Consider the following 27,694-nt stretch of genomic DNA (forward strand, 5'->3'; position numbering starts at 1 on the left):
CATTTTGTATTGGTTCTTCTCATCTTAGCCCTGGTGATGTGATGATGTTGTGCTAGGGAGGAGGGGCTGTCTGAAGGTGAATAGCAGCAAATAAAGAAGAAGAGAGGGAAGACAGGCTGCTCAACACTTCCTGTTTGTCACCCAAGGCCTTTGCTCTGTTGTCTCTATCCCTGCCAGAGCTTCAGAGTGACTAACCTGCCATGCACAGCTGGGATGAATTCCAGCTGCTGGGAGCAGCATAAAGGTGGCAGAGTCTTTTCCCACCAAAAAAAATTAACAGCCAGAGAAATTTTCAGCCCCAAGGACCTTTGCCTATGAATCCTGTCAGCTTTCTTGCCACCTCCATAGCTTATCAACAAATCAAGTAGGCTTTTCTTTCACAGGCCATTACATTTCCCACTTCTTTCTTTGGCAAGAGGCAAAACCAGTCAAAAACAGAGGCTTCCCAAGCTGAGTTGGAGACATGGCTGTACGCACAGCTGCAAGTGAGGAAAATGCCACTTGTTTTCACTCTCTACCCAACACATGACAGCCTGTTACACAAAATCAGCAGCAAAACTCCCCCCACACTTTTGCAAAAGAATAACCCAACCCAAAACTTATGTAACTCTGCAACTAATCTTTGGTAATCTTGAGCAAGGCATTTAAATCCAGGGAATAAGCCTATTCTTCTCATCCCCCCCACCCCCAGCCTATCTTGTAAAGTAAAAAGGGAAACAAACAGAAGCAAAGTTCATAGCCTTGTGGTTTTTCCTTTTGACCAGAGCAGAGTGGCATCGTGTCCCAAGACTGCTCTGAAGTTAACCCTCCTGCCTTGCCTTATCCCATGCACTGAGCACCTTAAGAGAAAAGCTGCTTTCAGAGCAGCTGTCAGTTGCTCTTGGCTGAAGCATGGAAATCTCTACTCTCGCCACGTACCACTGCCTTGCTTTTGTCTGGTACTTTTTCGTTGCCTACTCCATCGCACACGTGAAAACAGAGGAGCGGCCATCTGAAGTGTTCCTTTATGGTGGGCAGTGGAAATATTTGACAGTCCTCAATCTGGTAAGCAAATCCTGTTGTACAGTGATACCAATATGTCTGTTTGTTTGTCTGCCATCTGCGCCTCAAGACATATGCAGCTGGTGTATTTGCTGCTGTTAAACTGCTTCCTTTGGTGGTTTTTACCCCAAAGGAAACCAAGGAGGGATCTGTGCTTGTGCTGTGAAATGTATTCACAGGTTTCATGCAGAAAGAATATTGACTGGTGAGATGCTTGGTTTTCAGAAAGTACTTCAAAGCTAGCTGCCTCCTTGTAAAAGAGGCATTGTCAGTGGGGAGGAGGACAGAAAAGTGGGAGTATGTCCTGCCAGGACACATACAAGTTTGATGCCTGTTTTCTAACCTTTGATTCAAAACATTTCAACACTGCTTGGAGTTTTACTTCAATTTTTTAAATAGGCTTTTATGTCCTCTAAATTACAGGAAAAGTGAAACAAAGCAGAGCACCTTGCTAATTTGGCCATTCAGAGTACCTGCTTCATTTGACAATCAGTTGAGAACACAAGGGAAAGAAATTCCAGCCTGTGGAGAGAGCTGCTTGTGATATTACATGAGTGTCAGCAGTGCTTTCAACTGGCTGCACATTTCCTAAAAGCACACATAAAAAGAGAGACTGTAATGTGTTCTGGTTCTTCTAATGTGCTGTCATTTCACAGGATAGAAATTCAAAGTGAAAGTACATGAGATACCCAGGGGAGAAGGCTTGTTTGGAGTCCAGGGTGTTCATCAACAACTGAGGGAAGTAGTGCTGGTGGGGTGGAAAGACCAGGCTTGTGGAGAGGTTTCCTATGAGGGAAAAATTTCAGGCACACTTGCTAATTTGAAGGATGACCTCAGGGACCTACATAGCTTTTCATCCATTCTGTGTGACCATCAGAGTTAAATTCCAGTGAGAGGTCTGATCTGGGGCATGTTTGTCTCTACTTTTACCCTTCAGAAGGAGACATCCTATGTTGGAATTCAGTGGAAGGCTAAAGGCTCCCCAGCTGCAAGAGGGGCTTTTGGAGACCTTCAGGGAGGTAGAGAATTTGGCTTTCCTCTATCCTCAACCATTCTGTGACTCTGTGAAACATTTGCAAGCAAGAGGCAGTGAATGGCAAGTGAAGTGACCACAATAACCCAGGGATTCTGGTAGCCCCAGCCCTCTCCTCAGTGGCCAAGCCAGCTATGGGAGGATGAGGACACATATATCACTGCAGTTGGGTGGCATCACTGCTAATTGCGATGGTGCCTGTTTATCAGTATTGCCATTTTGGGGGAATAGCTGACCCCACTAAAATACCACCCATACTTTCAGGCAAAACAGCATCTCCACCCCCATCCCCTGGCACCATTATAATGAGATTTACCACCCAGCTCTAAAACATGAGATCAAAAGGACAAAGCAAGTAACCAATCTCCCAGTATTCTGGGATGAAGAAATACTCACTGAAATGGTCATCCAGCTTCCCTTAGTGACCAGCAGTGGAAGATCAGGGAAAGGCTGCACAAGGCAAGAGCATGTACAAGCATGAACTGAAGTTTCCATGGCTTTACTGTCCCACTAGCATAGCCAGCCAAAAAAATAAATGCAGGCTAAGGTGGCTAATATCTATTCAAAGCCTTCCTTTCATCTATCTAAAGGAAAAACATGCCTGTTCATACTTCTGGTGCTTTCCCTATCCTCTGTGCCATGAGGCAAGTGTGCCTTGTGTGAAAGAGCAGTTCATTTTGTTGGTGTAAAGCTGCTTCCTTGACAGCTGAGCTGGATGCCTCATTATTTCTGTGTTGTAATTTAATCATCCATCCCTGTTCACATTTTCTTTGCCACAGATTAGAATGGCATTAGATTATCCTCTCAGTTACTGTTTTCTGCAGGCTGGAAGTCCAAACTGTTTTCATTTCTCTTCACAAAGCATTGCTTCTCATTAAAGCATCCATGTCACCCTTTGCAGCAGTTTTTCAAATTTCAGGAGGGAGTAGGTGGGGCAGGCCCCAGCGGTCAAGTTATGAGCATATATGGGTTGATACAGTGGCCTACAGGTGTTTCCTTGTTTGTAGCTTAATTCTTCTTGGCTGCTCTTAACTCTCTGTTTGTCTTTTTTGATCACTGGTAGGCAGCAAGTTGAGAGAGCAATCCACACTGAGACTAATATTTCTTTATTGGATGGTGACAGCTAATATAGAATCCATTGTTGAAAAATATATAATTGAAGCTGCTTTTTAATTTTTTCTGAAATGCTTTACATTGCACTTATCAACACTGATTTTTGCCTACTATTTTATCACTCAGGCACTCAGTATCCTGAGATTCTTTGGCAATTTTACAGTCAGGTCACTTTGACAGGAAAAAAGCCCACATCAGATTCACTTAAGTGTACCACCTCAGTATTTGCTCCTTTGCCAGCTCATTTACAGATGTGCTGAACAGCTCAGGTTGTATTAGATCTCCATAAGAGAGGGCTCTTGCTCCACTTCCCCAGTCCTTTGACTCCCAAATTTTAACTACTCATTGATCTGATCCCAATGCTGAAATGGAGCTGCCATCCAGAAGGGAAATGGTTTGGGCTGAAGATATTGCCTATCTCCTGCAGAAAATGTGGCAATGGGAAAGGGTGTGCAAAATTACTCCTTCATGGATGGTAGTCCTTCTTCTTCAGAGATTTATTTATTTCAAGAAAAGATTGCCAAAAAATGAAGAGGCACTAGGGAAAGAAGTGGTGTCACCCCCTTCTCCTGCTGAACTGGATAGCATTTTTTGGTAAAGCAGCAGCAAAAAGGTGGCAAAAGGTTCTTGAGCTGCTGTATAAGAGAGGAAAAGGGTGAGAAGACAACATGTCCCACATGCTGTGGTGCTCTCTGTGGGGCTCCTCTTGACTTAAAGGACTCATCCCATGGCCTGGCATTAAGCCATTCCCTGTTGTTGCTGAGGAACATCGAGGAACAAGAGGTGCCTGTCAACCACACTTGTCCATTGGGTGCACATCCAAGACACTGAATTTTGGTCAGTCTGGACAGAGCCCTGGAAAACAGGGGATGTTGGGAGTTATGGCTGTGGGGAAGAAGAGCTGGCCAAAGCTTCACACTGGGCTGTTCTGGTTCCATGGATCTGCTGTGCTGGGCAGGCCTGGAGAGTGCCTTGGAGGCTTCCCCAGAGCCAGGAACACAGAGACAGCCTTTGTCCAGCTCTTCTACCTGTGTCCTGCCAGACTGGGATTGCCTGCCTTCTGGCACTGCCTGTCTGAATCACTTGGAAATTTTCCCTCCAAAATTTCTCTTATTTCTTTGGATAGCATTTAAAAATTTCTTTCTGTGGAAAGCTGCTCTGGCTGCCTCACTGTAATCTGAAATATAAATACTGGGAAAACTAATATTTTCTGAGGATGGAAATGCTGCTTGTCTCCCAGTTTTGCTGGAGAGATGCTGGAAGAATTCCTTCTAGATATGACCCTCTTTTAGCACCTCATTCCATTCCTTGCTAGTCTCTCCCAAGAGAGCTACATCTGTGACATTGCTTCAGATCCATCTTCTTAATGATCATAGCAATCAAGATTCAGTAAGGAAATATTTTTGTAAGAGGGAAAAAAGGATAAGTGGGCTTTTTATCAAAGAGGTTCATTGACCCATTATTGAAGAAGCAGAAATTACAGATAAAATCAATTTTGTATTAATTTCATTCATCTGTGACACAAAACAGTGCAAGCAGAATCATTCATTGCCTGAAATATCTGAGCTCATAAAATTCTGCTCACTGCTTACAATCCATTAGTAAATCACTGCATAATGAGCACACTGCACCTTTAAAAACTATTACTTGTGTTCCTGCCCCAGTTTATTCCTTATACTTTTGTCCTTCATAATGAAAATACTGTTCAATGTCCTGAAAACTGCTTTGTATTTATTTCAGAATAGGCCCAGTATTTAGTAAAGATATTTTCCAAGACACTATCATGTGAATGGATGTGTGTCTACACTAAATGTTGACTTTTATGTCTAATAACTTGCTCAGAATATTGGATTTATCCCTCCCTAAAGGGCAGAGTTTGGAGCCCGATTTATTTGTACTAGTTGGCGATTTCAATATACACATATGGCAAGATCTTATACACAAAAGTAAATCATGTCAGGTTAGTTAAACAGAAACACCCTTTTGATCACTGCACCAGATAAAAATTGAGCTTTGTCTTTGTCACTGTGAGTCTCAGTTTGGAAAATTGATCTGGCCAAATTAAATGTTTCTACAGCACCCAGCACCATGGAACTTTGCAGGGTCTAGAGGAGAAAGCAGCCTCTCTCCAGCAGGGATAATCATATCCATATTCTCCTCTTTGGGTTAATCATTAGCTTTCTGAATGCTTCCAGTCTTCCTTCTGTTCGTGTGGGAACACTTTAGGGAATCCTTTCCATTTACAGCCAGTGGATTTATATTCCATGAGTGCCTGCAATGGATTTGCGAGTGCCAGCACTGCTGCTTGGGAAATTCACAGGACATCTGGAATAATTTGATGTTTTCACATATTTATTTTTTTTATGTCAACATTTTCCCTTTAATGGAGGGCTACATGATTTGGATGCACCTTTCTTACAATAATAACCCCCGTGGGTTTGGAGCTTGGATCTTAATCTACTGGGGCTGTACAATGCCAGACTGTGCAGTATTAGGGATGATCCTAGCTGAGTTCAGTTTTCTGGTTTGAAAATTACTTGTATAACCTTCCATTGCTCTTGGAAATGCAGAGTGATCACTAAATTGTCTGCAACACCTTTGAAACTATGGTGATGAACAAGGGTAGAGTTACAGCAGCACAAATCCAAGCTCCTGAGGCTGAGTTCAAACTTCTTCAGGAGTTGTTCTTCCCCCTGTTTAGCTGGAGAAATGGGTCAGGTTACACATTCAGATAAGAATTTTCCATACAGAAGATAACATTGTCCTCCCCTGTGTATAACAGAATATTTACCAGGCTGAGAATGTGGCTGTTTTGGGACTGTTTCTTTTCAGTAATGTTTATTTTAGGTAATTTTGAAGCGGGGAAAGAAGCAGCCTATCCCTGCCCCATGATTAATGTAAGGCTGACCATGAACAAGATAATAATAGCCCCATCCTCTGGGAACCAGGCTTCTCCCTAATTGCTTTATTGGCAATTAGTCACCGTGCGTCACTGGACTGTCACCACCCTCACGTTCATTTTTCATGCCTTTTACAGAAAGTTTCTGCTGACTCTACAGGGTGTAACAAGAGCTTCTGGTCATTACCAGGCTTTTCTTAGCTCTTCGAGGACTCGGTATTGGTGTCCTGGTGAGACCAAGGACTGGGACAGACATTTGGGCTGAACCTGTGTTTGTGTCTAAGTACACTGCACCCCAGCATGGGCTTTACTGAACCAGACCCATGACTTGGAGGGCTGAATCCCTACTGACTGAAAAAGTGTCTGCTAATTGTGATAATGGGAAGGGGGAAATCACACTCAAAAGAGCTGCTTTGGGTGCCTCAGAATTAAACAAAAACCTCTATGGGTTCTGATGAAGCTGCTTGGGTTTGTTTTTAATGTAAAGATATGTCTGTTCACCCTAGGCCTTGATAGGAAACGTGGCCTTGCAGCTGAGCTGGGTGATGCACAACCTCTGGTCCCTGGTCCTGGGTGACCCTGGGCCAGTTACCCAGCCCGTGTCAGCGCCTCCCTACCTCTGCTGCTGTGGGTCTGCACAGGGAGAGGGACAGTCCGACAGTGGCACTTACTGTCCTGGCTCTCTGGGCTGTGGAAAGGACAGGGAAGGAAGACTGTATCTTTTCCCTGTGCTGGGAAGAAACAAAATGTTTGGGGATGGTTGCAGATGAGTGCAAACTGTAGTAATTTTGTTGCCCAGGAAGACAGTCTCTGGAAACTAATGCTTGCAGAAGCCCTTGCTTGACAACAGGCATGATGAAATCATAGTCTCCTCCTCCCCTCATATATTTTGATAATAAAGGAATTTCTGATGGAAAAACATTGCACTAATTCTGTCCCCTCCCAAGCACCACCCTTTTCAGCTTCTTCAGAAACTGATGAAATACCCAGCCGCAACTTCAGAGACTTAGCTCTAAATAAATATCTGAGTCAGAATAAGATCATGGCAAAAGAGATCTCATCCTGAAAGCTGTAACCCTCTTTCCATTTAGGCATCACTAGCTGATCCAGTGTTTGCAGTAGGCTGCATTTCCCATATTACATTACTCTGGGACAACCTAGCCTTAAAAAGAAGAGGTCACCCCATGAGTTAAGTGAACAGAACTGACTTGGTGCTAAATGCAAGACAGTGGGAGAAGTATTTTTCTGCAAGGTTCTATTCTGCCTTTTTGTGTCTGACAAATCTGGTTCATCTTGATCTGCTGTGTAGCATTAGGAGAGAAAATGAAGCAATTAGAAAAGCAATATTGGTTTAAACCACAGTAATATGACAATTTTACACATAATTTGGAGAACTCTGTTTTGTCACTGTGCATGTATCTAATTCTTTACCAAATCCTCCTAGTGTCCTCCCCCAAAAAAATCCCACCCTCACTACCTATAAATGATTTAAAGAAAGAAGGAAAAAAACTGCAAAACACAACCTCCCAATCCTAAAATTCATTAGTTATAAATTGTTTCATTTAAACTTAAGTAAAACTTCATTTTTAGTTTGAAACATCTGGATTATTGCTTCTAAGCATTTGAAATCCTTTCTTGAATCCCTTTGAGTTCAGCAAAAGAGGTTCTGTTATTTTTAACTTCTGCACCTAATTCTCACCTTAGATCATTTTGAGCTACTTGACACTGAGATCAATTGCACTGTGAGTCCCTAGAAAGAAGAACCTGTGTTGGCTAAATAGTGGAAAAGCTCTCTAGCAATTGCTTTACAGGAAAAATGTCCTGGCATAATTTGTTCCCTCCTGCTCAGATATATGCAGTGGTCAGCCATTAACATAGGAAGTATGATGGAGCTGGCTTTCAACTGTCCCTTCACTTCACTCATCTGAATCACATCAAACATCTCTGTTTAATCTATTAACTGGGATACTGTTAAAGTTATCTCCTGACCAACTTTATTTAATCAGTTTGGGTTAGTAAAAGAGATTGAGCCAACAGCTATTTCCCTCACACAGGCTTACAGCTCATGAACAAAACAGCTCCCTGAAGAGCACGAACAGATTTCATTGAGGAACATGCTAATAAATGCTGGATGAGTTTCCCTCATTAGGTGTAATTACTTTAGGTTTTGCAGGCTGTCTTCTATGGGGTGTCCTTCCTGGCTGATGTGTTGAGACTAATTAAGAAACTGCGATGTGCTAAGTGCATAATTTCCAGCAGAGACCTTCTTTTCAGTGTCCTGGCTTTCCCAGTGTCCACAGTAAGTACCCTTTGTCTCTGTATGTGAAAATAACGTTTGCATAAATGATTAGGGGTCTATTGTACCAGAAGTATGTGTATGAAATAGATAAGAACTAAAGGTTTTCTTTTACCATTGAATTTAGAATGGATTTAGACCATTTAGAAGAAGAAACAATGCTGAGCCTGTCGTGGTTGAGAGCAAAGCCTCTTGCACAAACATGAGGGTTGCTGTCCTCAAGTGGACACAGATTGACCCCAAAGGGTGAATGAGGTGCAACCTCTCTGTTAATCTCATGGTCCAAATAGCTGTGGATTTATCAACTTAGGGCTTTTCTCTAAAGGGCAGCACAGGTCAGGAGGACACAAGAGGGTACCTAAGAGGCAGCAAAACCTCACATCTCCTTCTTTGATGCCAGAGTAACTTTAAATAAGCACTGGAGAAAAACAGATTCACGGAGAAAATAATTATAGTCACAGCCTACGTCAGATTCATCATGGATCACCTACTCCCTCACGGACAATGCTGTTTATCAAAATGCCGTGCGTTGGACAGGAACTGATGGGTTATTTATACATGTAGGTATTCTCTGTGAGAGTGATGCCTGCAGCCAGTACTGAATCTCAGAGGGCTGAGAAGCACTGCTTAAACAAGGTCTACAAGCAGCTCAGCTAGCTGGCTCCATAAAAAAGCCCTGCCAGGGATGGAGTCAGGGTGTTCACTATGCTGCTCTCATATCCTGCCAGGCATCCTCACCGTGCCTGTGGGACTGTGGCACAGGCTCACTCTTCCAGCATCTCACACCCCTGATTTCTAGCCCCAAGCACAAAGTGTGCTCAAATACAAAGCCAGGCCAAAATTGCAAATCAGCTCCCAGGTATCAGTAGCTGATACCAGGGATCATTTCCTTCAGTTAAGTTGTTCCACTGTAATTCCTGATTTATTGGGGGAAAAAATGGGTGCCCACAGTGTGCACCTTTCGCCTGCAGTTTAGGAATTAGACTTACGAGATGTGAAGGCAAAGAGTAAGTTTATGTGAACTGCCTTATCAAGATCTGTTTTTACTCTTTTACTGAGCAAAATAAAGGCTTAACACACAGTCCCTTGAGGAGAACTACTCGACCATCAGAAGATCCCATCTGCAAAGGGAAAGGGAAAGAGGGAAAAAAAGCATCAGCTAATCTCAGATTCCACAGAAAATGTCAGTGTTGGCAGTTTATAAAGCAGGGTTTTTTTTCTCTCAGTATCAACACAGAACACTGCATCTCTGAGTAAATGTGAGATAACATGAGTTTATCTGGCAGTGTCATCATTTTTCATGTAAAAAAAGCATGGAGACATTTTGCCTTCTCAGAAATGAAAGCACTAACCAAATCCTAGCAGTTATGTTTGTCTTCCATTTTAAAATTTCTTTCATTTTGCATTTTGGTTCCAGTTTGTGTGTGTATCCTTTTGGACATTGTATACCTACAACAGAGAGCTGGTTTACCCCAAAAGCCTTGATGGAGTCATCCCGCTCTGGTTAAATCATGCTATGGTGAGTAAGAAACACCTCAGCCTCTTGCAGAGAAAAGGCAGACTTTGCAACGTGTGCCCCACCACTGCATTGTGCCGTTTTCCAGAAGGGCTTCACAGCTTTTCCGTTCTCACCTCCTCCTTGCTGCTTATCTGAATCTGATGTTGAGATGTACGCAGCAATCAGATGCGTGTGCTTGAAGCTGCCTCAAGAAGCCTTTTAGCACACAAGGAGCGTCAGCTAATCGGTGCTTGTCAAACCTCTGAAGTCAATGAAATGATGTGTAGTCATAAGGAAAGAAAATCTCACTTATTGTAGCTCAAAAAAGAAATTGTGTCTGCTAACTTAAGTCTCTGAAATACAAAATGGCTGTGAATGTAACAAAGCAGCCCCTCATTTTTAAAAAAGGTGAAATAACAAAAGAGAATCTGACAGGTCTACAGCTAATAAGCTAATGTGTGCACAGCTTTGAATAGCTGGATTGCAATGATTGTTTACAGATTTTCTATAAATACTTTCCAGATTTCTCCTTCATTTGCTCTGGCCGTTTTTATGATGTGTTGAATAATCACATATTTCTCATCAGTCAAGTGAAAGGAGGCTGACAGTAACATGGAAACTGTGGGTGGATTGCAAGGTCAGGGAGGCCTCGTGGGACGAATGGGAAGTGGGAGAGAAGGGAGAGGTTCAGCTCTAGGCTGAATCAGAGAAGCCAAAAAGTATGAAATAATCACATAGAAGACTCATTTCTCTCCAGACTTCATTTCTTAAGAACAGTGCCTTGCCATCCACTGCAGTGGATGTACCCAGTGAGTGTTGAAGGTAAATCTGGGAGGGTTTGGGGTGTCTGGCTGAGGACAGCTCAAGGTTTGAGCACCCCCTTGATTTAGACAGGTGCATTCAGAGTCGCGTGACTGGAATCCAAACGCACAGAGGCATGTCCGCATTGCTGATACCCGAATGGTGAACCACAGCCATCATGCACTTTTAACCTCATCACCTGCTCTCTGTCCACCAATTCATTTCCACCAGGACCTTTGCACAGGTGCAAAAGGGCTCTGCTCTTTCTGAAAACCATCATCCACCAAAATGAAAGATTCTTTATGTCCTCAGCATCATGCTAATTTCAGGTCCAGGATTTAGTATGGGGAACTGGTTTAAAATCCTCACAGCGGTGGAGGTGCTGAGCAAGGGGGGAGGGGGGAGTAGCACAAAGTGAAGCTCAGAGAAGATAGGCTTTGCTGCTTGCTTTAATCCTGGCTCACAGCTGAGAATTTGCCCTTTCCATTTCCACATTTGTTTATGACATCGGAAGGTTGAGAGGTGTTAGGGCATACATTTTTATTTCATGTGCAAGAACTCTTTTCAGGAACCCCTCAAACATATCAGTTATAACATCTTCTTACCTTACCTACATCTACATTTCATAACAGAATCATTTTGACTACAATAAAAAGCTTTTCTGTATCAGAAGTGTCAAAAACAAGTGTTAAAAAGGAAAAACAATTCTTCCTGAAAATTATTTTGACGAGAGAGAAACTTCACATAAAGCAAACCTCTATCACAACCTGATATTTTATTTCTGAAGCTCTTAATACACTGCAGACATCTTGTACTTGACAGTTCCTGGGTAGGAAATTTTCCTTCCAGTCACTATCAAGCATAAAACATCTGCCACCAGCGTAGACTGATCCCTGCTATTGACAATCATTGTGTTTTAGAACACCTTCCAACAGGTGCCTTCAGGCTTAGCTGAGGCATTTTCTTCTTCCAACACAAAATATCTGATGGAGACACTAAGGAGATCCAGGGACACTTTAAGTGACAATCTCCAAGTTCTGATTGCCAAGCAGATGCTTTTTCTTTGGGTTCCTTTCCTTGCATATTGCTGTTACATTATGGCTCTGAGATTACAGGCATTTCATGGCAGATTGAAGCAGCATGTAGCTGGCTTTGGAGGAGAAAGAAACGGGTGTATCAGTAGTAACCATCAGTGCCATATCATTTGCAGTGGGAATACTTTTTTTTTTTTAAATCTCAGTCTATTTTAATGTTGTACATAGGGAAAGCATATGTTGTTATGTAACTGGAGAATGAGCCTAAAAAATAACCATGCAAATCCACTTCAGGAATATTGAGCTCCTTGGCTTTGTAGTGATGCTGCAGCACCTTCCTTGCAGAAATGAATAACAATTTTTTTCCTCACACGAACTGCTCTTACAATGGGAAAGAGTTGTTGTTGCCCACCTGCTAGCCCAGAGTTGCAGAGTGAGCACTACAATTTAGCCATGTTTTTGCACTCTGAACAGAAACATTTTGTTTTGCAGATGGGATGGTTAATGTAGAAAGGAATTTTGCTCATAGTTGAAGGAGACCAAATATTCCAGAGTATCTAGGTTTCTCTCTTTGCTTTTCTACTGAGTTTAACCCAAAAGCTGGGCTTCAGTTTCCACTTCTGTTTGCCTGGGATAATTATGTTTTACCATCTTTAAACCTTGATCTTTGGGGATGAAAAAAATCCACTCTACTTATGTCTCAAGAACAATTATTTTATTTGAACAAGATTTTTGAAGTGGAAGATGGCTGAGACAAAAGATACGCTGGCCAATTCATCAAGCGAATTTGTTTATTTCTTTCCCAGTCATCGCTTTTCAAGCAACATCTGGATACTCTCCAGAAGGAGACTAACTGCTGGAGACAGCTTGGATTAAAACATGTGAACGTATTATTCAACTTAATGGCAGTATTGGGGAACACTACACTCTGAAAGGTCTGACAGAATTGAATGCTAAATAAAGTGGGCCACTGGTGGGTCAGAAGAGATAACTCAAAAACATTTTTGATCTATAACAAAAGATACATATAAATGTTGAGCAGATGTGTTCACAAAAATAGAAATGGTACAATTGTGTTTTGTAAAAGAAGATTTATATTTTCAGTCTGTTGGCGCAGTTTTCTTTGTTTTCAGACTGCAGCTAAGTTGAGTTTGGCCACCTCTTTTTCTAATTTACCCTGTAGCTGTGTTACGCTTTCACCTTTACAAAAACCAGCATTTTAGTTCCATGGGCACTCTACTGACATGGTTATGAATTGTGCATGTTCAGAAGATATTGTAAGCTATAAAGCTGAGAATAGACAAGGAAGGAAGGTAAATGGAAGCTCAGAAGAAACATCTCTTACCTGGCAGACTTTCAGCAAAGATGACAACAAATTCCCCATTGCCTGAGTTTCTGAAGCTCCTTTGCACTTTGCCCTGTTGTGGCTAAGCTGTACCTGAAAATAAAAAACGAAAACATAAGGGAGTGAGAGAACAAGCAAGGTACATACAAGTAATTTTCCTTCACTGAAGCAGGCCACTGTTGCCTTGACAGTAGGAGTACCAGCAGGACTCACTATGTCCCCTCTCATCTTGGATCTTCTTGGTATGTACAAGCTGCTTGTGTTCTGCCTACCTAGCTATACCTCACCTTCCCCAGTGTGGGCACATCTACATCAACAGAAATGGTATTTTGGATCACTGTGATTTACATCCATGTGGAAAAAAATTAAGTTATGTGAATATAAGTTACTCTTACCCTCATGTGAGGGTATCTGTGTGAAGGATTACATCTTACTACAGCTATTTCAGGAAGCTGCTGTGTCACTAACCAAAAAAGGGGGCACAAATTCAGTTTGTAGGGCAGAACCCTTTTGTCCAGGCCACTCTAACTTGACTCCTACTCCAGGTGTGTACACAAGAACAAAAGAACAACCTCAGGTTCATCTTTGGCCATCTTAAACGATTCTCTTTGCAAGCGTTATTTAAAGCTTAATAATTCTTGCATATTTACACAAGGGAGAAACATTTCCATTTGTTTGCATTTCACAGTATCTCAATTTTAAGCTGTCTGGCAACTATGGACATTCACAGGCTGCCAATTACATTCAGCTTTTGGCAAAAGAAGAAGAATGTGTGTGTGAGGAATATGGCACACAAAATTAATCACCCCACACATTCAAGAGCAAAGATGCTTAGCTTTTCCCAGCACTACACAGATTTTTTTGAAGTTTCCATTTTTGTTGACATAAGCCCATTTCCTCAGGGAGAAAGTATGTGTTTCACAGACAAATGTTATGGCAGGGAATCCTCCCGGGCTGCTGCTACCCCAGCGTGCACAGGTGCAGTCCCCGTAACCCTCCCTGCACAGGAACAGCTGGAGAAAAATATTCCACAGCAAAGGATGTGTCACTTCAGTCTCATGTCAGCCTCCAGCTGCAGTGCAACATCAGTTTCTTAGACTACATATCTAATGTCAGGGAGAAAGGCAATTAAAATTCTGGCATTGACATTGAGACAAAACATTTGCTAGTAAGCAATAGGATATTCAGCCAGGGCCTTATTCCCAAAAATGCATGTGTGCAGGCAAGAAAATATCTCTGAAGCTCTTTTACCTTTGATCATACAATTGCTCTAATGTTTCATCCATTTTTCACTATAATGTTCCCAAACTACCTACACGTCTAAGAAAAAAAATTATGTTGCTTTACAGGTGAGAACGAATGGATCTGAAAAGGGCAGAAACAGGTAGTAGCTGATGGTTCAGAGAGGAATGCTGCTGGAATTAAATTGAGCAATAGCTTCCTCACTAATCTGCTACACACCTGCTCAGTAACAGGACTCCCCATGCCTCCTGCTCTATCCATAAAATAAATCCATGGTTCCCTGAAAATGCACTGATGGTTGGAAACACAAAAGACATGTAGCAACCCTAAGAGAGAATTATATCTTCAACTAAACATGGCAAGGTACTAGTTAAAGAACTAAAATGAACAATAAAGCTTAAGCCCCGTCCACCCTGAAAAATTAAGAGAGGTTAAGGGAGGAAGAAAAATGTATAGGGAAAGATTGCAAAAGAAAATTTTGAAGGAGGCATTTGAACACAGACAAAATAATAGCAAAATAAATCAAAAGAGGGAATTAGTTCCAAAATTAAGCCAAGAAAGTAGAGACCATACAGAGATTTGGAAAATTATGAGTATAAAAACTAAACAGAGGTTATGGTGACAGGAAGCCGTTTAGTTTTATTATGCTCAGATAACACAGGCTGTAATTGTTCATGAAAGCATCCAACTGAAGGAAATTTCCATAGACAAGGGGACATTTTCCAACAAAGAGCTGAGTATCTGAGTAAACACCTCAAGGGACATCCAATGAACACTGGCTTATGAGCCTCATAAGGCAACACCAAAGTAGGTTTTTCCTTTTGCTTTGCAGTAACATACCGATGGGGAAGAGAGAAGCACGAGTATTGGCCACAACTGCTTGTCAGCACACAGGCTCTGCAGGGAATTGGTCTGAAAGGAGAAGCACAGGCAGTTTTTCAAAAGCACTTGATGGTCTCCAACTGTGCCCAGTGGAGTTTAGTTTGGCCAGTGGTAACTGTTTGTGAAAAGATTCCTCCCTAAAGTCTCACATGTTAATGGAAAGCAGACATGGAGGGTATGTAAATGCAGACGAATTAGAAACAAACAGCTCTGGTCAAGCGAGGCATCATTTCCTCCGCTCCGGAGTCAAACAAGGTCACACCGAGTCAGCTGCGACACACGCGTCAGGAGCACCGGTGATCTCAGCAGCTCTGGGGAGACTTTTCATGGGCTCAAAGCTCAGCCCAGGCTGGAGCCTGCAGCTGAGCATAAACTCTACCCAACCCTGCCTTCTCAGCCCCAGGAAGCTCGCTCTTACTTGAATTCTCAACGGTGAAATGAGGATATAGCATTAAATAAATACACGAATTACTCAAAATATGGGAAGTAAAAATTCCATATGGTCTTAGCAAACACTGGAAATAATATTCAGAGAGGACTATTTATCTCAGCTTAAACTCATGAACCTGAAATGTATCCTGGGAAACATTCAACACAGGGTAGGAAACAAAAAGTAAAGAAGCAGGGGAATGTTCTTGTCTGCAGGAGAAAAGTTAACGTGCCAATATTTGAGATAAAGTTCAGAATATGTTTAAGAAACATTCTTCCCCCTGTATTCATATGCCAGAGGTTGTATGAGCAACAAAAATAAATTTGTAATTTTATAACTAGTTCAGTTTCACCTGAGTTTTTCAGGAAAGAAGCAAAGAAACTAAAACCAAGTGGAAAATCACAATGACTGCCAAAAGAGACACAAAGGATTTTAAAATGGAATGTTTGGAAGCAGAATTTAGGCTAAAAGTGTGATTAGTTAGCTAAATGTCTGTGATAATTTTGAAAGTCCCATCACTTTTATCTCTTCACTCAAGGAAAAAATTTTAAAAATTCTGGTCTTGCAAAATTTGTAAGTTGAAAGCTTTCCTCAACAAACAGAGGTTGTTAGACAAATAAATACATTAATATTTCAAAGAACATAAAAAATAAGTACCAACAGGATCCTTGCCAAGAGTAGGGAAAAGCTCTCTGATTCAGTTGGGTTCATTGATAGCCTGATCAGTACACACAGCTATTGTTTCAGCCTGTTTTCCTTATCTTGGAGTGAAATAGGTGGGGGTTTTTTCCCCTCCCTCTGTGATAATTATTTTTGACAGTTTCACTGTTTATATGTGAAACTGAGAAACTGTTAATTGAAATAAAAAATGAGTCATTGTTTCCAGCAAGTTTTGCCAATGTTTGGATCTGTGTCAATCTGAGCTTAATAATTAAAGTTTTCTTTAAAGGAAGAGGCAAAACTGTATATTTTAATTTGGCCCCATACAGATACTGTGCTGCTCAGTTTAAGAATATGAAATGCTGCTAAGTAGGACTGAAAATATATTTAATGACTATGCACCAGAGACCTACAGTTAAAAATAATGCAGATGAGAAAATACATCTTTTTTTTATCCTTCCTTTTTTTTTTTTTTTTTAGAAAAGGATATGAGAAGCCTTTATAGCCTTTCAGCAGATCTGATTAAGCATGATATATGCTCTATCACTAATGATGTTGCCAAAGTCAACGTCTCTGGGCTGTGAGAGGGAAATCATGTGGAAAGCCAATTGTGTGTCGTAGGCGAGGGGCAGGCTCTGCGCCCTGTAGCCATCCACACATTCCCCTGGTGTCTGCTCTACAAACACTCATCTGCTGTCATAAACTTGCTTGGGTATTGCATAGGAATTCCTCTGTGATTTTACTGTTAATGCACAAATTTGGCTTGGCAGAAATAGGCTCTGGGATAGCAGAAGTGCGAGGAAAGATTTTCCCACGTGTTTATGAGCCTGGGGTGTACATGAGAAGGAATTGGGGGGCAGAGGGATAAATGAAAATAAAAACGCCTTTATATCTACAAAGGGAAAATAATAATTTTTTCTTTTTAAATTGTCCTGGGAGTGCTTGAGGAAGCTGAGAACTGTTGTAGAAATCTGTCTCAAGAAGGCATTTTCACAGCAAATTTAAATAACTCTACAAAAAACCACCACATCTAGTGAATATACTTGGCAAAATATATTTTAAAAGATGCAATTATTTGAACCAAAACACAGCACACGGTCATGGGCCAGTAACATCACTGGACTTGGGAAGAGAGAAGGTTGCAGCTTTCCTATGTCACAACAAATTTCTTTCTTTGTTTGTTGGTTGTTTTATTTTTGCATTTGTTTTTCCAAATCAGTATAGCTCCAAGAACTTTAAGAAGCTATTTGCAAAACAAGAGGCAGATAGTCCAACTCCTGAATGCTCTTGCTGTCCTTAGACATGGAAACACTCTTACAAGCAGTGAAAAGATCATTGAATCAGGAATAGCAGAAATTTCAACCTACCCCTTCCACTTAACTCCTGGCTGTTCCCAAAAGCAGGCAAATTTTCCAGTTTTGCCAGTAACTTTCAAGCTTCTATTGATTTATAAGCTCCCAAGTGTTTTCTCTAACTCCTACATAAGTGGAGGAGCCTGACAAAAATGAGTAGTAAAGCACATCAGCCTTTTGTAAACCAGCACAAACTACAAAGCAGATCTGCCAGCAATCTGTGGCAGGCAGTACCAGCCCGCTGCTCAGCAGCAGTGCCGACGCACTGCACGGCGTGTTTGAGCAGCAGGCTGCCCCTCACACCCCCAGCCTCTCCCTGTGACTGTGTCCTGCTGTCCACATGTTGTCTGTGGGCTGCTGGAGCATGTGTGCTTCCCAGCACGAAGCTGCATCTCTCCTGTGGGACACTGAGCCACTCACCCCAGGTCAGGGACAAGATGGACACGGAACACTCGCCCATTACAGCCATCACTGCGTCAATCTCCTAAACCTTTGAAACTTCTCATTTTCCTCTCCTCTCTAGATGCAACAGCACATTCAGGGCATTCACAGGTTCTGTGCCTGCCTTTGGGCTGCTTCACTGTTCATACTTTCTGGCTCTTTGTGCTGCTCTTTCCTGGGCACGCTCCAAAATACCTGCCAAAATGAGGTGCTCTAAATCAGCGTGCCCACCAAAGGCTTAGGCTAAAGCCTAAAAATGAGGACAAGGTGTAGGTTTTCCACCACTGCTGCCTTGCCATGGGCATTTTGGGATTTGTTCAAGGACAAACTATTGTTCAACTATGGAAAATAAACTTTTAACTGTTTTTCAAAGTAGCTTAACACATAGATTTCTGACTGAAAGAAGTTACAGGGATTACATATGAAAACTGTGTGCACTGAAGATATTTTTCTGGCTAAATGAATTCAGGAATCACTTGTACTGATATGAGACTTCTGCAATCAACCAAGCAGGTTGTAGAGCTGAAGAATATCTTTGTGAAACAGAACAGAAGAAAAGAACAGTGCCAATTACTGAAAGGAACTGGAACATAAAAGAAATATTTTCTATCTCTTTTCTCTGAAAAATGAATAACTGAGAGGGAATGGTTATTTTGATAGAAGGATAGCCAAGTATGAATTGCAGCTCCTGGTTTTGGTAGGAGAGCTGAGGAAGGACACAGCTTTCAGGGAGTGGTTACTTGGAACCAGCAGACTAAAGTGGATGTCCATCTCTTAAACAAATAGCTAAATGCATGCATGCTGTTTATAGCTCACTGTGCATTTAAAGAAATTAAGGTGTATTTTTCACAACCTCTAGCATAAATACAAGGCAGTAAAACTTTGACACTATTACCATATCAGATAATGACCACAGTTTCTGAAAAACATGTACATTAAAAATGTTAGAATCATTTATTTGCGACAAGAGAAATCTTCATACCATATACCCAGCAGGTTATGCCTTTAGGGAGAAAGACAAAAAAAATCCTGAATTTGACATTTTTTCTATTTAAAACTCTATCTATCTTTCTCTGTTGCCCTCCTTCCATACCTCCCCCATCTACCTATGAAACTATTTACTTAATTACCAGGAAATTAAGCAGCTAATCAGCTACAGTTGTTACAGTAGTTTTTATCCTGATGCATTTCATTGACTAGTTTTGCTTTGTTGCTCCCCAACATTGTTTAAGCCATCTGTCCTAGGTAGTGCATTTCAAAGTTATTGTTTGCTTGCACAAGGAATACAAAATTTTCAGTGAGGAAATTTCACCCAGGCAAATTATTTTCTAAAATTGTTTCAAATCAGTCAAAAATTTGAGGCATTAGCATCCCATGAATCCCTGCATTGCCCATTTAACATCTGAGCCCAGAAGCTTTCTGCTGTGCTCTCAGCATCCCCATGGTGAGGAGCATCCCTCTTGGAGGCAGCTTGACCACAAAACAGTCAGTGCCACCAAACTGTCTGCCCAGAGCTGAAAATCCTCCCTGCTCATACAGTTATCATTAAAGCCCTTGAAACTGAAGCTGCAATTCAAACTCTTCAACAAGAAAAAAAAAAAAAAAGAAAAAGAAGAAAAACACATTTCTCCATCAATTTAACTCCTTTCCGATTCTGGTATAAGCTTGCTTGAAGTTTCTTCATCCCCTTCAATCACAGCCAACTGAAGTCTCCTGTATGTTTACAACCCCATTTTTCCATTTACAAAGGGAAGCACAACACACTGGGATTGCACTGGAGCAAGTAATAAACAATACTATATAAAGTACAATAATAACTAGAAGAGAACATGAAGGCAATTCAGCAATTACTCAGTGAGTTCAAGGAGCACTCCTCTGACATCTTCAACTGCACATAATGATAGAGCTCAATATCTTTTGTACTGTAATAGGAAATATTAAAAAAAATCTTGCATTAAAAAATGCAAAAGGAGAGCTCACCTATTATAAACATAGACCACGCTACAGGCAAGACTCATTTTTATATCTTATTAACAAGAAAATTTTTGTGCTTATTACTCTAGGGATACTTCATTGTAAAAATGCAATTATTCTCAGTATTGTTAAATAATTCTTTGCTTCTGAGCAGGTGCCTGAACTTTATGATCAGCAATGACTGAAGGCAAGGCACTGTGATCTGTCAGTGACAGAGTCTCTTTTTTCCCCAGCACACGGCTGTATTGCCATTTGCTCTCCTGGAACTCCTTGCCTTGCCGCATCGTTACCCAGCAAAGAAGAAGGGATTGATCCTACTGGGATTTGTCGCTCTTCTGTATATCAGTTGGTAAGAATTTAAGGTTTTTTTTTTCTCCAAGTAATCTACTTTTTAAAATAAGGCCAAATGCTGTACTTTCGACCAAAATTTCTCCACAGTCTTTTCTGTGGAGAAATAATTTAAACTTCAACTGAGACCCATGAAAACTATTTCCAAACATAAGCGAGGCAGGTTTATTCAAACACAGGATAGGTCCTGAGAGCTCACACAGTGTCTCCTGCTCTTGTAAGGCCTCTTAAAGGAAAGTAACTAAACTGCCATTAATTCAGGGATAATTTGAGTAATTTCTTTTGGGCTGGAGTTTTTACTTCTACTGGTACCATCAAATTTACCTCCACTCACTGTCCTGCTTGCTGCAAAACCAGAAAATCTCAAAAGGTCTGGGGGTCATGGGAGCAGGAGAGGAGTAAAACTCAGTTCAGTGTTTGGCAGGGACACGTGGCTGGTTTTAGAAACTTGAGACAGAAAATGATACTCTGAGCCAGGTGCAAACTGGTGGGTAGCGAGGAGACATCCACCCACCACCACCTCCCACTCCACCAGTGGACACTGCCCACATTTCCAGCAATGCACTCACTGATCCCCAACCTGCTGGAGAATGATCCTGAGAGAATAAACTAAATCTAATCAGCACCTCCCACAGCTCATAGCCATCTGTCCACCTGCTGTGTGTGTGTCATGCACCTCTGGAGTGGGTTTGCTCATTGCATCCTGGCTGCAGTGCTGAGATATGGAGGCACTGCCACCCCATGTAACTGTGGGCATCTGCCAACACCTCAAAGCTCTCAGAGGATGCCTTGTATTGAGACCCAACTCAGGAAGAAGGCTGTATAATTTCAGGATATTATACAACTTTCCAGAGCTGAGGAAACATCCTGGCTTTAGGGGGAACAATATAGAGCATGTGAATAACAACAAGAGGATACTGGTCAGTGAGGAAGCAACTTGTCTTCATGCAAAGGTTTCTGAGAAGTCACTGGAACTAAGAGGAAACCCATCCTTCCCATTCCTACTCACCAATTCTCACTCTCATCTAGACACCATCTTCAGCCCAGTGAGTGAAAATCTGAAATAGAAAATAAACTGTTCAGATGAAACAGTGGAGTGACTTGAAGCCCATCAGTGGCTGTGGAAACAGGGGACTTCACTGATACATTACATAAGCAAATTAGGAGCCATTTATTCTAATCCTGCCCACAGCCTAATAGGATTACGACCATGGCTTCCTAAATTCCTTTTCTATGTTCTGATTCACCCCATTGCTTAATGCCAGCTTTGTTTTGCTTGTCTTATGAAAACATTTGGGTTTTACTGTCTTTGAGACCAGACTGCCCTTACAGCCATGTGAGCCATGCTTTCCCCTAAAATCCCTATCAGCTGAGCAGTTTCATCCCTCAGGAGACGTGGCTCATATCAGGACCTGAATCTACACCAAAGAATGAAGATCAACACAAGCATCAACACATTGGAGCCCTCCCAGTATCTTCTATGAGCTGGTGCTGCATTTGTTTCCAGGGTCCTGAGTGGAAGGTGATCCCTTAGAGTGCTTGTCCCCTGCGTGCCAGGGCCCTGATGAGTGGATAAAAGATATTAGGATGTCAATACAGTTTTCAAATCAGCAAGGAACCTCCTGCCTGTTTTCTTTTTGCCTCTACTTCGTAGTTCCCTGCAAACCACAGACAACAGCTTTCAACCAACAGAAGAATTTTCTGGCCTGTGCACTGAAATCTCAACACACGTACATATTTTACTGTTGATGCTACAACCTGGTGATTTAATAGCCCCATTTGGGCACCATATGTTTCACAAGCAACAGAGTCCTTGCTCCAAGCCTCTCCTTGGACTGTCACTGCCATCGCTGCAGCGCCAATGGGCTGAGAAGTGACTGGTCTCTCCAAGGCAGCAGAGAAACTGAGCAGCCACTTACACCTCGCAGCAGACACCTGCCTCTGAGCAGGGTGTCACTGTGGCTTTGAACAGTCATTTATTTGGGTTTGGAAATACAGGTTGGAGTGCTTCATATGAGACACACCAGCTGGCCAAATTGCATGAAGATAACCTAGTTCCTCGTTGTATAAAAGAAAGGTGGTTGTCACTCTCTGTTTTACTGTTGGAGCTACAATATGAAAAGAGGAGTCCTGTGCAGTGAAGAACACATGCTGACATTTGCACTCCACTTAGCACTTGGAATTCAGTGTTTCTGCTCAGCCTCTCAGGGGCCTTTCCTGCAGGCTTTTTTTTCTTTTTTTTTTTTTTTTTTCTTTTTAAATTACTTAGGTGTTTCACAGCTCTGTTTGTTAGATGAAAAAATCTTGAATCATAAAAATGAATCCCTACATTTAAGTATTTCCATGCTCAGTCCAGACAGCTCTACTATCAATCCCCTCCATTGCTCCACTCTATCCCTCAGGTGAGGATAGTAAATCTTTATTTACAAGCAAGACAAAACCACCTTTTTATGCCCCACTTCTTCCTTTTTTTTACTAGAGAAAGGAAGAAGCATCCTTTCAGCCTTTTTTTTTTCCTCCTTAGCATTCTCCCATTCCTCAGTGTCATGACACAGTTTCAGGCTAGTGTGGCAGCCCATTTGTCACTTCTCTTTGAGGCATGATGCTCAGTAGTAGGATGGGTGACATCAGAAAAAATTGCAATTGTGTTCCTATGTTAGCACTGGTGGTGGAAAGTAGGGCATAATACTCAGATATGTTTTTTTAAATGAAGAATTAAACTTTTTAGGACCATTTGGACCCAAAAGTTTGTTTTAGGGAAGTACTGTCCTTGTTAAAATGGCACATCCTGATAACAACCAATGAAGACATACCCTATTTCTTAAATTCTTTACATAATCATTACAAATATAAATAATTTTATTCACAAAAAGCATTGACAAAAAAGCATTTTTCCTATACTTAAGATATATAAAGATCACTTTTATATTCTTTAGTTCAGGCATTCTCTATTAACCACTCATATGAGCCATAAACAATGAACATATTACCAGCGAACTGACAGCCACTACAAGATATTTTCTGAGAGAATAAAATAGGCAGAAAGAGAGGGCACAATTAGAAGAAAAGAAACCCTATAAAGCAGGCATATTAATCTTCTTTCTTTTCCAAACCATGCTTTACAAACAGTTCTGGCACAAAAGGGTGAAGCAGCCACATCTGTTTCCCGCCTAGCCATTCTTCTTTTCCTTCTCTTACAAAAGAAAAGCTGCTGGAGAATTCCCCTTGCTCTCTCACCTTCTGAAAACTTCTTTCCACTCCTCAAAACAGTGGTCAACAGCAGAAGGATTGGGACAGGCAGGAACAGCTCTGTGTCCCCACAGACTCTAGGGATCTGGATAGGGGCTGAAAGGCTGTTGTATCTAAAGAGCAAACATATGTGAGAGCTTATCTGAATAAGCTTCACTAGCATAGCCAAGTGCACATCCCTGTTCCTGAGCATTTTGCTATTTTACTGTGCTTCTACTGCTGTTAATAGCCAATGCCACCAGGGTGACAGAAAAATATTGTGTGCATTTCAACCTGCACTGAAACCCATCTAATTTAGCACTGGCTCAAGTGTGCTTCACAGCAAATAGCCCAAGTGCTGAGGAGATATATTGACAGCTGAGCTAATTTTCTCTGTATCAGGCCTGTTTTGATAACTCAGCCCCTCAGGAGCTGGAAATTTTGAAGTGGTTCTTCTAATTGAATGGTCCTAACCAAAGGTAAATTCTCTCCTTCCTTGCCTAGGGTCCTGTGGATTTATTCTGTAACAGGAGAGTGGGTATATCCTCTCTTTGCTTTGTTCAACCCCCCTGGACTAGCAGCCTTTTTTGCCGGTAGCCTTGCCATCATCGTCGCCTTCTACAACTTCGGAGAGTTCCTCAACCGTATGATATGGGGTCAGTCCAAGTTTTCTTCATTACTTCTTACACATGAAAAATATACCCCTGAAATGAACTGCTGTGATTGCCCAGGCAGGCAGGAAGAGGAAGGGGGCATGAGCACACTGGGGAAGGTGTTGGGATGGTGGCACTTGGGTGTCAGGTTATCATTGTTGTGTCCCACCCGCATGGTAACAAATAGAGAACAGACTGGAGCAAGGATCCCAACCCTACCAGACAAAGGTTGGACCAGCTTCCCCTAATTTGGGTCAAGAAGCACCTCTTACCAGCATAATCACTGGATTTTGAATTTCTGCTCAAAGAAGGGTCCAGAGAAGCCACATGTCTTGGGCTAAAACTCTTACACCTGCATCACATGTTGTTTGTCAGACTAGGGATTAGCAGCGTTTACTGCAAATTTACAGGAATGCATTCGTGTATCCAAGGAAAAGCACTGCAGCAGCAGCTCCATGACTAAAACAGCACTTTGGAAACTTTTACAAACTGTTGAGAATTTTTCCCTTCTGCTTTAGTAGTGGTGTGGCCAGTAGTGACCAAAAAAAAGTGAAAAGCAATTTCCTTGGACATAATGGGCAGTTGGAGGGAGAAAAAGGCATAGTTTAGGAAAGCACATTTAACAAATGGAAGAAAGAGAGAACTGAGGAAGAACCTTTGGGGGTTTGGCATGGGATACTATTATTATTATTGTTGTTATTATTATTTCTGTCATTATTATTCCTTCTGGTTTCCTCTCCTTTTTCATTCAAGATTGAATTTTTGAGGATGAAAGTGTTTCTGTCAGGAAAACATGTGTATTTTATTTAGGACAAATGTGGGAACATTTGCAATTTCTTAAACTAGCTTTCTGATTAAAGAAAAAAACACTGCAAAAACACCTCTGAAAATAAATAAGACAACCTCCCTCTGTTCTCAGGGAACATTTGATGCATAATCCCTTTTGCAAAGTCTCACATGCCTGTCAAGCCAAAGTAGAGTGTCTGTAGCTAGTCTCTCACCATCCATACTCAGCTACCTAAAAGCAGCAGATTGGCTTTCAAATGTGCTGAATAACCAACTTCACTGCTTGCTACCTTTGCAAACAAGATGCTCGCTCTACATGTCCATGTTTGGAGATTTTGGCCACATTCAATTCTGCAAAAGCATCATATGAGATGAGGATTGCTGGTAAATGAAAACAGATCTGCAGCCTTTCTGTACTAGCTCTGGTTTAAGAGGCTTCACATATAAATAGTAACTACTGCTAATCAAAGACTGCACCATCACCACATGATGGCATAAGTCTTTATATGAGATATCTGATATATTTATATATCCGATTTTTTTCATCACTGAGTACATATTAGTAATTTTAGGGCTAAGGTATGCCTGCTGCATAAGCTGGAGATAATCAGAATTAAAAATAATTTGATTTCCAATGTGTTAACTGATTGGACAAAATATTGTGCCAAGCAGAGATCAAATTAACTGCAAAAATTAGATGCATATTCAACAGCTGACTAAAGAAACTTGGGCAAGCACTCTACTGGTGCACACAGAGAGGCTGAAAAGCACCCCAGTTGTGGTAGCATGAATGTAACCTCAGAATATGTATATGAACAATACACAATATTCTCCATTGATATCTGGTGTGCTCTTGTGATCCCTGGAGGCCTCATCTGTGTGGTGGGTCTGCCTTTCCATGCATAGTTGCTTTTTTTCAAAGGAGCCACAAAATCCTGGCCTTAACAATTACATGGTGTTTTCATCCACGTGCAAGACACTCCCCTTGAGTTACAGCTCTCCATGTTGGTGCCAAGTGTTTTTACTGATCCACATCCCAGCTGTGTCCACCCAAGAGAAGAGTAGGACTTCCTTAAGCTGGTATCAATAACGAAGTCCCAATAAGCCTTGAAACATAGCCACAGGGAAGCTATTCCAAATTACAGTGTGCCAGAGTTTTAATATATTCCTGACTGAGACAAATTTTTGGTTCAGCATTGCCAGAGAAAAAAGAGCTGCAAACTGAATGAAGATGCGATTCCAACATACCTTTGTTCCCACAGCAAAAATGGCTCTGTGTACTTTTTTTCATCCTACCCTTTCCTCTCTCTTCTTCCCAATCACAATAAGGCAGAGGATGCAGTGGAAATGATCCTGCAGAAAACAAAAAAAGAAAACAAGCAACCAATCAAAAAACATTCCCCACTTCCCCCAAGCAAAATAATCAATGGTGGTAGAGGACAGACCTCTTCATCTTTCCATACTCTCCACTTTGCCCACCTTCTCTCTCCCTCAAAAGATAAAATACACTGAAGCACACTTTTGATCTCTCTTCTGCTTCCTCCTCATTCCCCAAAGGCAGTTTGGGTTACAGGTTAATACAGATATTTATTAGGTTCTTATAGGCACATCTGAAAACACCTTGTCTAGTAACACCTGAAGCCACCAAAAAATTAGACCTGATGCTGGTGGGATCTGACAAGGCAGAGCTCTCTGACTGGGCTGCTGGCATCAGGATTCTCCCCAGTGGAAAGAAAATCTGAGGCTGTTGCTTCTTTTTATTTCTTTCCCACTCGAATGAAGAACAGCTCCCCAGAGGTGTTTATTCAAAGGTGCAAGAAGCATTAACAAACAGCTCCTCCAGGGTGGCAAAGCCTGGCTTCCTCCTGGACTTACATCCTGTGGCAGACCATAGGCTGCTAATCAAGCTTGTTCTACAGCAAACCATGCTTCATATGGGCTCTTCCACACTCCCTTATAACTCCAGGCTATTATTATTTTTCCTAAAACCAGCTACATAAATATTTACTCTTTTTCACACTTAAAGGTGTATTTAGTTCCAACTTATTCCAAAGTCCGTAGATGGCAGTTTCCAGCTTCAAGCAAGTACGTGTTAAATCTACGTCCTGTGCTTGACCGAAAAGATGCAGAATCATTTCTGAGAGCTGGAAAATCTAGGCTGTAGAATAATATAACCTTTTTATTCCTTTTCAGGATGCCAGACCCTAAATTCATTTTATTATTTATAGACAAACTGCTTCATACAGCATTGGAGGTTTTAAAAATGTATTATCTCTCATGCGCCTCTCCTCTCCCTCCCCTTGCACAGTTGGATTGGTGGTAACTAAGGCAACCCAGCTGCACAGCCTGAGAGGCACAGAAAATAGTACCAGTAATGACTTCTTTTTGTTTTAAATCCCAGAGTTTCTAGAGTACAAGACAATGTTGAGCAATAGAGAAACTCCAAAGAGGATAATTTGAAACAATGAGCTGATTCTTTTACTGCCATAAATTTACCTCAGCCAAGAACTTGGCTGCAGGGTCTGAGTACCAAAGATGAACCGTGTGATCGTTTCTCCCCTTCCTGATGGGTGGAAAACATCACACAGGCAACTGAGCTCATGTTTCTTCGACCAGTCAAACTGGAATCCTCAAAAAT

General features: G+C 41.5%; 1 protein-coding gene across 1 annotated transcript; it reads left to right on the forward strand.

The window, feature by feature from the left end:
• The first annotated feature begins 690 nt into the window (after positions 1 to 690).
• On the forward strand, positions 691 to 27,516 carry ADTRP (androgen dependent TFPI regulating protein). Its single transcript, XM_063182019.1, has 6 exons — positions 691 to 1,044; positions 8,251 to 8,385; positions 9,800 to 9,901; positions 20,275 to 20,390; positions 24,122 to 24,273; positions 27,458 to 27,516. Exons 1-6 carry the CDS (start codon positions 892 to 894, stop codon positions 27,514 to 27,516), a joined length of 717 nt encoding a protein of 238 aa, XP_063038089.1. The 5' UTR covers positions 691 to 891.
• Positions 27,517 to 27,694: the final 178 nt, after the last annotated feature.

Source organism: Melospiza melodia, chromosome 1 (genome assembly GCF_035770615.1).
Source record: "Melospiza melodia melodia isolate bMelMel2 chromosome 1, bMelMel2.pri, whole genome shotgun sequence".
In the NCBI taxonomy this organism is placed as follows: domain Eukaryota; kingdom Metazoa; phylum Chordata; class Aves; order Passeriformes; family Passerellidae; genus Melospiza; species Melospiza melodia.

Bases quoted from the DNA above. Each gene is read 5' to 3' on its own strand.
- ADTRP (XM_063182019.1), top strand. From the start codon at position 892: ATGGAAATCTCTACTCTCGCCACGTACCACTGCCTTGCTTTTGTCTGG. The intron at 8,386-9,799 runs GTAAGTACCCTT...TTTTGGTTCCAG, and splicing joins TGGCTTTCCCAGTGTCCACA to TTTGTGTGTGTATCCTTTTG. The intron at 9,902-20,274 runs GTGAGTAAGAAA...TTTTTTCCCCAG, and splicing joins TCTGGTTAAATCATGCTATG to CACACGGCTGTATTGCCATT.